The sequence below is a fragment of the Sus scrofa genome, chromosome 9 (genome assembly GCF_000003025.6).
Source record: "Sus scrofa isolate TJ Tabasco breed Duroc chromosome 9, Sscrofa11.1, whole genome shotgun sequence".
NCBI lineage: Eukaryota > Metazoa > Chordata > Mammalia > Artiodactyla > Suidae > Sus > Sus scrofa.
In genome coordinates, this window is record NC_010451.4 from 36,368,794 (window position 1) to 36,379,568 (window position 10,775).

The 10,775-nt window shown below is 43.4% G+C and overlaps 1 protein-coding gene across 2 annotated transcripts in view; it reads left to right on the plus strand.

The window, feature by feature from the left end:
* Positions 1-10,775, plus strand: part of RAB39A (RAB39A, member RAS oncogene family) — a 62,352-nt gene that overhangs the window by 27,455 nt on the left and 24,122 nt on the right. Inside the window, exon 2 of one of the 2 annotated variants that reach the window (XM_021062738.1) lies at positions 6,705-7,696. In XM_021062738.1, coding sequence (XP_020918397.1) covers positions 7,470-7,696 — 227 coding nt within the window. In that variant the 5' untranslated portion in view covers positions 6,705-7,469. The remainder of the gene's footprint in view (positions 1-6,704; positions 7,697-10,775) is intronic. The other variant, XM_003129824.3, reaches the window with a different exon arrangement.

The following is a 10,775-nucleotide window of genomic DNA, read 5'->3' on the forward strand; positions in this document are numbered from 1 at the left end:
TAGAGATGATGGCAGCTTGGATCATGGTGGCAGAGGCAGAGATGGTGAGAAATCACTAGAATCTGGATATGTTTTGAATAAACAGTCTATAGAATTTGCTGGTGGAATACTTACAGGGGAAATAAGCAGTGGAATCAGGCTGGGATTTTTTTGACCTGAGCAACTAAAAGAACGATGCTTCCATTGACTTAGGTGGTGAATACTGAAAGCAAAGCAAATTTTTTGTTATTTTCTCACCTGTAAATCATAGCACCTATATATAGGTTTAATAAGCACAAAGACCACATGGAGAATTTCTGAGCAATTTAAGAGAATTTCAAAGCCGGAAGATGCATTAAAGGAGTTCCTGTCCTAGCTCAGCAGAAATGAATCAGACCAGTATCCATGAGGCTCAATCCCTGGCCTCGCTCAGTGGGTTAAGGATCTGGCATTGCTGTGATGCAGGCCAGCAGCTACAGCTTTGATTAGACACCTCACCTGGGAACCTCCATATGCCTCAGGTACAGCCCTAAAAAGACAAAAGACAAAAAAAAAAAAAAAAAGAAGAAGAAGAAGAAGATGCATTCAAGATCATCTAGCTCACTGGATTTTGAATTTTGGGTATTTTGTTTGTTTTTTTTTTTTACTGCATCCATGATACGTGGAAGTTCCCAGGCCTGGGACTGAACCCACACCATGCCACAGCAGTGACCCGAGCCCTTGCAGTGACAACACTGGGTCATTAACCCACTGTACCACAAGGGAACTCTGGCTTTTGAATTTTTTTTTTTTTTTGTCCTTTTAGGGCCACACCTGTGGCATATGCACGTTCCCAGGCGAGGTGTCTAGTCAAAGCTGTAGCTGCTGGCCTATGCCACAGCCACGCCGTATCCTTAAGCCACTGAGCCAGCCCATGGATCAAACCTGCATCATTATGGATACTAGTCAGATTCATTTCTGATGAGCCATGACATGGGAACTCCCTTGAATTTTTGCATGTGTGTGTGTTTGCCTTTTCTAGGGCCGCTCCTGCGGCATATGGAAATTCCTAGGCTAGGGGTCCAATTGGAGCTATAGCCGCCAGCCTATGCCAGAGCCACAGCAATGCCAGATCCTTAACCCACTGAGCAAGGCCAGGGATTGAGCCTCATGGATACTAGTCTGATTCATTTCTGCTGAGCTAGGACAGGAACTCCTTTAATGCATCTTCCGGCTTTGAAATTCTCTTAAATTGCTCAGAAATTCTCCATGTGGTCTTTGTGCTTATTAAACCTATATATAGGTGCTATGATTTACAGGTGAGAAAATAACAAAAAATTTGCTCTGCTTTCAGTATTCACCACCTAGGTCAATGGAGCAACCTACTCCACAGCTCACGGCAACACTGATCCTTAACCCACTGAGCAAGGCCAGGGATCGAACCCGCAACCTCGTGGTTCCTAGTCGGATTTGCTAACCACTGAGCCACGATGGGAACTCCTGAATTTTTTAATTGATCCAAAAGAAATAAATTTTACACTTGACCCAGCACACACAAGTATGAACACACATACTCACTTACACATAAACACATAGCACTGAAAGAAAAGTTTCATGAAACAAACATCCTTATTATAAATGACCTCTGGTGTTTTGTCTCATTTTGAATTCTGGTAATTTACCACCATATTTATTGTACGACCCCCAGTTTAAAAAACACTAATATCTCTCAACCAGATGAGGAAACAAAGATCCAGAGAGATTAAGTGATTTGTAAAAAGTCTCCCAAACTTGGAGATCCCATTGTGGCTCAGCAGGTTAGAACCCGACATAGTGTCCATGAGAATATGGGCTCCATCTCTGGCCTCAATCAGTGGGTTAAGGATCTGGCATTTCTGCAAGCTGAGGTCCCTAGCCTGGGAACTTCCATATTGCACAGCTATGGCTGTAAAAAGAAAAAAAGTCCCCCAAACTTGGTGGCAATGCTGGGACCAGAACTCAGGTCTGTTGGCTGTGTTCACACTGCACACATACAGATGTTCAAGTTCACGAGAATTATGGTCAACAGTTCATTTCCACTCCATGAATATTTGTAGAGTCCCACTATGTGCTAGCTGTGTGTGTGCTGGGGAAATAATCCTTCTGGCCTTAAGGAACTGACAGTCTAACAACAAATAGTCAAACCAATAGCTATAAGTCAATGAAATATCTTATAGAAAATCTAAGTGATACAATGCAAGTACAGAGGACTCTGTTGCCTAGGAACGTAGATGAGGGAGAAATCATTTCTCCTTGGGGGGTATAGATGGTTTAGAAAGACCATAAAGGGGTCTTGTTCTGGGCCTTGGAGAGTGAATAGAAATTTGCTGACCTGGAGTTCCCGTCATGGCGCAGCAGAAATGAATCCTGATTAGGAACTGTGAGGTTGCCGGTTTGATCTCTGGCCTTGCTTAGTGGGTTAAGGATCTGGCGTTGCCTTGAGCTGTGGCGTAGGCTGGTGGATGCAGCTCTGATTCAACCCCTGGCCTGGCCTGGGAACCTCCGTATGCCTCGGGTGCAGCCCTAAAAAGACCAAAAAAAAAAAAAAAAAAAAAAAAAAAAACACAAAAGCTGACCAGATTTTACCTGGTGAAAAAAGTATAAGGAGAGGCGACAACAGCACCAAAACAACAACAACAACAACAACAACAAAAACCCAACAACAACAAAAAACCAGTATAACATGAATAGTATGTCATGTAGAGGAATTACTGACTAGATTATGGATGTCACATTATGATTGGTCATACATGATATGTTTAGGTATTTAGACTTTATTCTAGGGTGAATGAATCATCAAAGGTGTTTAATAAAGTAATTTTGGAAGCAATGTAGAAACAAAGTGGGAGGCTGGTATGGGTTGAATTGTAGCCCCTCCAAAAAAGATGTGTTGAAGTACTAATTTCCAGTGCTTTAGAATGTGCCTTATTTGAAAACAGTCTCTGCAGATAATTAAATTAAGATGAGGTCACTCAGGTGGGCCCTAATTCAATATGACTGCTGTCCTGATGAAAAAGGGAAATTTGAACAGGGACACAGACATATACAGAGGGAAGTCTTATGTGAAGAGACACAGAAAAAATGCCATGTGAAGGTGGAGGGCTGATGTGATACATCTATAGTCCAAGGAATGCTGAAGATCGCCAGTAAACCACCAAAAACTAGGAAAGAGACATAGAACAGATTCTTCTTCATAGCCCTCAGAAGGAACTAGCCCTATAGATACCTTGATTTTGGACTTCTAGCCTCCAGAACTATGAGCCAAAAAATTTCTGTTGACTTAAGCCATTCCTTTTATGGTACTTTTTTGCACAGCCCTAAGAAACTAATACAGAGACTACTGAGCAGTATAGTCTAAAGTGATAAGAGAATGAACAAAGACAGTGATAGTGGGAAGTTCAGAAATGGCATAAATGTATAAGATATTGCTAATATAAAAGCAATAAAATTTAATGATTGGCAGAATATGCCAAAGGAGAGGGAGGATTCCAAGATGGATGATGCCTTTATTCTATCTTAATCAACTGAATATAGAGTCTAAAATTCCTTAGTGTTCTCATTAGATCTTTCCTGAGATCAGGGATCTTATAAAAAGCCCCATGCGTTTTCCTCTGCTTAATGGTATCTTTCCAAGCTATGCTTCTGACCTCTCATTCAAACCTTTCTTTGGGCTGGATTCCTCAGTTTCCATTCTGTTGGGTTATGGCTAGATCTGCTTTTTCTACCCAATTCTTTTAAGAGGGTTCAGTTGACTTGTCTAAGTTCCTCTCCATTTCAGTTTTGCCCTAGATGCTACCTATTAGATTATCATTAGCTCTACATTCTGCGGCCTTCAGACCAATTCCATCCCTCCCCTTTATACAACACAACCCTCCAGTCTCCAAATTCAGCACTATAAGCTTTCAATTGTCTAGGGAACTAGAATAAATACTAACTCCATTAACCAAACTATAAAACACAGGGAAAGAAAACATGGCAAGGAAGCCATTGAATTCATTATTGGATTTTTTTTTCTTTTTGCCATTTCTTGGGCCACTCCCTCGGCATATGGAGGTTCCCAGGCTAGGGGTCGAATCGGAGTTGTAGCCACCGGCCTACGCCAGAGCCACAGCAACGTGGGATCTGAGCCGCGTCTGCAACCTACACCACAGCCCATGGCAACGCCAGATCGTTAACCAACTGAGCAAGGGCAGGGACCGAACCCGCAACCTCATGGTTCCTAGTTGGATTCGTTAACCACTGAGCCACGACGGGAACTCCATCATTACTGGATGTTATAGAGGATATATTTTTGACACAACAGGAAGCTATGAACCCATTCTTTCTCCAGAAAAGCTAATATTCCACATTCCCCATCCAAAGGGACTGGCCTGCTGCATGTTCTGTTTCACTGACCATATCACTTTGGTATGAACACTTTTTCTGAAATGGGTCAACTAGATTGTCTCTACAGAAAAATGGAAATTGGTTTCCACATGTGTCTAGACACATAACTTGGAAACTGAAGCAGCTTCATATGGACTAAGCAGCAAGGAAAGCTGGTTTGCAGAGAGATGAATGCAGAAAATGTTAGAAGGAAATAGGCATGAGAGACACAGATACACACAGGGTGCCTGAGTTCCCTAGAGCTTTCCCTTTCCTGATTCCAACCTCTTTCTGATTGAGCTGAATTCCTGCCTGTGGATTCTGTACAAATACCTCTGTATCCTTATGATACATGCACTCATCTTTTTATAGCACCCTAACTAAAAGGTTTTTTTTCAAAGAATTAAAACTAACATAGATCTGTCTAGTTTGAAATGTGTATCTAACATCTACGAGGAGAGGTAGTTGGAAATATGAATACACAGCAGAGGTCAGGTGAGGACATATGATTTGGATAAGGGAGTAACTGAAGTCACTGGAGTAGAAGAGGTCATGAGAAAGTAAAGGAAAAGAGGGGAAGAGGGTAGAGAAAGGAAAGACGGATCTCTCAAGAACTTGAATGGATCAGATATAGATCAAAGAAAGAGGAGTCAGTGAGGAAGTTTAGAAAGAACAAATAACTAGGAAATAATGCTTTTGTAGAAACCAAGAAATACTTGTAGAATCCAATCACTAGGAGCTTAAACAGGTATTACTTTATTTGTCTCAAACCACAAGATGTCCAGAGCTAGTACCGGAGATCAGCAAGTCCATCAGGGACTGGGGTGTTTCCTCTCTCTCCTACCAACATCTTTAGCATCTAGCCTTCGCCTTTATGGTCACAAGGTGTTGTTATATTTTCCAGGTAGGAAGGAAAAGGAGACAGGGTGATAGGCAGTAGGGGTGCAAGTCCTTTATTTAAAAAAAAAAAAAAAGAAAAGAAAAAAAGCTTTAGTAGAAGTATTACTTATATCTCATTGGTTGAACTCTGTCCATTGGCCATCCCTAACCGAAGGAGAACTAGAAGAGGACTGTAGTTAGGAGTTGGGTCAACCAAGCAACTTTCAGCAAAAGTATAATCAATAAAAGCTACTGGGAGGTCAAGAACAGCTAAAGATAGATGATGAGGTTGGGAGGGGCAGATTTGGTATTAATTTATTTATTTTTTCTTTTTTGTCTTTTTGTTGTTGTTGTTGCTATTTCTTGGGCCGCTCCCGCGGCATATGGAGGTTCCCAGGCTAGGGGTAGAATCGGAGCTCCACCGCAACTCGGGATCCGAGCCGCGTCTGCAGCCTACACCACAGCTCACGGCAACGCCGGATCGTTAACCCACTGTGCAAGGGCAGGGACCGAACCCGCAACCTCATGGTTCTTAGTGGATTCGTTAACCACTGCGCCACAACGGGAACTCCCAGATTTGGTATTTAGAAAGTCCCTGGCAACCTCATCAAAAGCAATTTTAGGGGTATATTAAGCATGGCAGGGATGAAGACTGATGGTTGAAAATTGAGAATAGATGTTTTTTTTTTTTAAGTTTGTAAAGAAGAATGGAGAAAGCAAAAATCTAAAGGATAAATGTTTTGCTTTGTTTCAGGATTGTGGATGCTTGAGTATGTCTTGGCTCAGCAGTAAAAACAATTGGAAAGGGGGAGATTTGACATATAAACAGTATGAAATAAAGGTCAACTGTGGGGGGGTGTTAAAAGATGGGTAGTGGGGAATTAAACACATCCTTGAAAAAAGTATCTTCCTCCAAAACAAGAAAAGAAGGATGAAAAACAAAGTCTAAGTTTGGATGTGAGCATGAAAAAAAAAAAAAAAAAAAAGCAGAATTGTTAATGTTCTATTTTGGCAAAAACACACGTTAAAACTTTTCAAGTTTTAAAAGATAAATCTTGAATTCATATTAATCAGTTTGAAGAAAGTAGTAGTACCATCTCTCAAGAATTCAGGGGTAATTTTTTTTTTTTTAATTTTTTAAAAATCTTTTTGTCATTTTAGGGCCGCACTGCGGCACATAGAGGTTCCCAGGCTAGAGGTCAACCTACACCACAGCTCAGGGCAATGCCAGATCCACTGAGCAAGGCCAGGGATTGAATCCTCAACTTCATGGTTCCTAGGGGGATTCATTTCAGCTGTGCCAGGACGGCAACTCCCAGGTGTACTTTATTTAGATTCCTGACCAGATACAAACTAAGAACAGACGACTTTAGCGTTTTTCAGACATACAAAACGTAGGACGGAGAAGAATGGGAGATTTTATAAACATCTCAACCTTTCATTTTTTTCTTTCCTTCCCCCAGCAGAAAGGCCGTAGAGAGCAAAGACGATTCTACTTATCTTTCTCACTCTTCAGTAATAATGAGCAGTGGTGGGAGAGCAATGGCCAAAGCTCTTACTAGATGCATCTAGAACTTGCCCTGCAAATTTAGATTCTGCCCTCAACTCCTTCACCCAAGAACGCCTCAGAGGTGACACGCGACAAGGCTAGAGAGCAGAAAGCCACCAACTGGAACATTCAGAAATCTGGGTAGGTAACGTGGTCACACTGCTACACTACAGCAAACTACAGCAGGAACCCGGGTTCACAGCTCCTGCAATTTGCAAATCAGAGCCGGAATCTGACGAGCCCGCCCTCACGCCCGTAAGAAAATGATTCTCACTTTTCATTGGTTGACCCTCCAAGAGCCGAGGCCTTGCTTCATTTTTATTGGTTGTTGCTTCTGTCACGTCCTTTCACCACAGGCACTTTCCCAGTCGGCGCCCAGTGAGCTTCGGAGGAGAGTGATTCACGCGGGTGGGGGGCGGGAGTCCGCGCGCGGCTAGGCGAGTTCCCTGGTTCCTCGCCCCGGCCGGGCCCCGCCCCCTTGACGGCCCCGCCCCTGCCCCTAGGCCCCGCCCCTGCCCAGAGAGGGCGGGGACCAGGCGGCGGCCGCAGCCGCAGGAATATGCTGGAAGCCAGCGGGCGGGCACCCGGGAGGTGCTGAAGGGACAGTTCCCGCTGCTGAGCCGGCCCCGCGGTGGGAGGGCGGGTGGGGCAGCCCTGGAGCCCGCAGGGCACGTGAGCGATGGAGACCATCTGGATCTACCAGTTCAGACTCATCGTGATAGGGGACTCCACCGTGGGCAAGTCGTGCCTCCTGCACCGCTTCACTCAGGGCCGCTTCCCCGGGCTGCGCTCCCCCGCCTGCGACCCCACTGTCGGCGTGGACTTCTTCTCCCGCCTGTTGGAAATCGAGCCGGGCAAGAGGATCAAGCTGCAGCTCTGGGACACGGCGGGACAGGAGCGGTTCAGGTAGGGTGGCCGGCACTGGGACCCCAGGACCCCAGGGACCGCCGCTCCCTCTGGACCCCTGGGCGCACCTTCCCCAAGCGTCGGCCGCTCGGCCCCGGTCGGGAGAGGTTCCGGGCCTCCCCTTCCAAAAGTGCAAACACTCCATTCTCGCTTCCCCTTTGCCCCTCCTCTTCCAGGGACGACTTCCTCCTCCGCAATTTCTCACTTCTTTCTTTGGCGCCCATTTCCTGCGCCCCCTTTCCGTCTTTCCTTTCCCGCCTGAACCCATGTCACCCTGCTGGTATTTTTTCCCCCCAACTCTTCAACTCCCCTGCTGCATTCTCCCCAAACTCAGCGTGCCTCGCTGCCCACGCCCTGACCCGGCCACCCTCCTCCAAGCTCCCCTTTTCCTCCCCTGACCGCGCGGCTTCCCATCTATGCGGCTCGGGAGAACTGCAAAAAAGGGTTCCCAGATTCCTGATTGATGCCTTTAGCTTCGCCGCAAGCAGTGCTCCAACCCAGATCACTGCATGAGCTCATTGGGCATCGTTCAGAGGGAGACGAATGCGGTAATGATTTGAACACCTCACAGCACCGAATGTGGTCATCAGAAATACTGGGCCAGGACCCGTGGGAATGTGTCTGGTGCAGCAGCATCTAGATGTAACATCAGGGACTCTGGCACAGCTGAGCAGTTTTTTGTTTTGTTTTTTTAAGGTCGAGTTGTGTTTAGAAGTTTGTCATCATTGGTTCTTTGGTGGAGAAAAGAGATATATATTGAGATTTGTTAGGAACTTTTCCTTTATTTTATTTATAATAGCTACTTAACCTTCCAGGATGATAACGGATCAGAAAATACATTGCTAAATGGGGTGGGAGGGGTGTGGAATCCAGATGAATAGTCTCCTTCTAAACACTCTTTGAAATCCTCAAGTATTTCACAAAGGTGACTCATATGGATAGAAACTCAATGTAAATTTATGCATTTCCCAGGTATTTAAGGTTGAACCAGATATGAAGCCCATTTTAAATTTCTAGGATTAAAGGACTTATTTTTAGAGAAAGGTAGGGAATCTGATATATTGTAGTGTTTGGGGTTTTTTTGAAGATTGCCTTTTCAATTGGAACTCATTAAAGCAAGCATTTTGTAGTCCTCAGCAAGTACTCTGCTTGTGAAATAGAGTACTCCTTCCGGGGACTTCCCAAACACGCTTCCCCTCACCCTAGCCAGCATCCGTTCCAAGGGAGATAAGCTCACCTCTGTGAGAATGGTCCAACATTTAAAGTTTTGGCTTCCATTCCAGCTGCGACACTGATTCATGGAGACAGTAAGTGAACTGCTTAGCTGGCTTATACCTTAGTTTTCCAATGTATGAATTGTAAAGACGGTAAGGCCAGCCCTTCAGAGAGATGTTAAAGCTTTTTGATTTGAATTGTACAGTACCTAGAATTCTAAAAAGAATGTTTGTTTTTAAAGAAGTTATCTTTAAAATTTTTCAAGTTTCTGATTCCTCATCTGTGAAATGAAATCATTAGGATCTGTAAGATTCATTACAGTTTTACCATTCTAAGGCTGATGGCAAATTCCTTCACTTGTGATCTCAATTGGAGATGAACTTGAAGGTATTTCATGCTTAGAAAAAAGCATTTGCGGAGTTCCCATGGTGGCCCAGTGGTTAACGAATCCAACTAGAAACCATGAGGTTGCAGGTTAGATCCCTGGCCTTGCTCAGTGGGTTAAGGATCCGGCGTTGCCCTGAGCTGTGGTGTAGGTCGCAGATGTGGCTCGGATCCTGTGTCTCTGTGGCTCTGGCATAGGCCAGTGGCTACAGCTCCGATTCTACCCCTGGCCTGGGAACCTCCATATGCTGAGGGTGCAGCCCAAGAAATGGCAAAAAGACAAAAGAAAAAAAAAAAGAAAAGAAAAAAGCATTTGCTCTTGCTCTACCCTCTAAAGTAAGTATAATAAAAAACATGTTCTTTATACCTTAAATTTTTAGCAACTACTATTAATTGCAGCTTCAAGAAACATAGGTAGTAAAATCTTCTATCAAATTTTTTCCTTAAAAGTAGCTCTTAAACTTATTGACAAGAAAGTAAGGGATGATTAATTTGTTAGATTTTAAAGACCTTTCTGCTAAATACATCATTGCTTTTTATTGCCTTTAAGAAGAAGAATAGTAATTCATTTTATATACATTTTTTTTCCTTTATCGGCCACACCTATAGCATATGAAAGTTTCCAGGGCAGGGACTGAATCCAAGCCACACCTTTGTCCTAAACCACAGCTGTGGCAATTCTGGACCCTTAACCCACTGCACTACAGAGGGAACTCCCTTATTTTTATATGCATTATTAAAACTAGACAGTAACTTTCATAATAATGTGAAAACATTTAGAGAATGTTTACAGATCATGAGTCATACTTTGTTTTGTTTGGCTCTTTAACAAGGATGTATACATATTTCATTAGCTACCTCCAAATACTGGCTTTTCTCTCATTTTGCAGAATGTTTCTCAAAAAAACTGCATTTAAGACAATTGCTGTTAAATTATTCTGTACCTTCCTCTAAGAAAAATAGATACTCATTTTGAATAAGCACATTTATTTCATAGAAAGTTATTATATAGTTCATGAATATATAGTCTTGTCATTAGTTATAACCATACCATTAGGAATTTGTGGGAAATATTTTATTTGGAGGTTTATTAGTATTTAGATATAAACTAACAAAATGGAACCTACTGTAGACTGCTCAGCCTATAGATTGAAAACATAAATATGCTACAGAACAACAACAGAGTGAGCTGATAATTATAACCATAAATATCCTTAGTTTTCTTGTTTTGTTTTTATTATTATTTTTTTTAAATTTATTTATTTATTTTTGTCTTTTTGCATTTTTCTAGGGCCGCTCCCGCGGCATATGGAGGTTCCCAGGCTAGGGGTCTAATCGGAGCTGTAGCCGCCAGTCTACACCAGAGCCACAGCAACTCGGGATCTGAGCTGCTTCTGCAACGTACACCACAGCTCACTGCAATGCCGGATCCTTAATCCACTGAGCGAGACCAGGGATCCAACCCGCAACCTCATGGTTG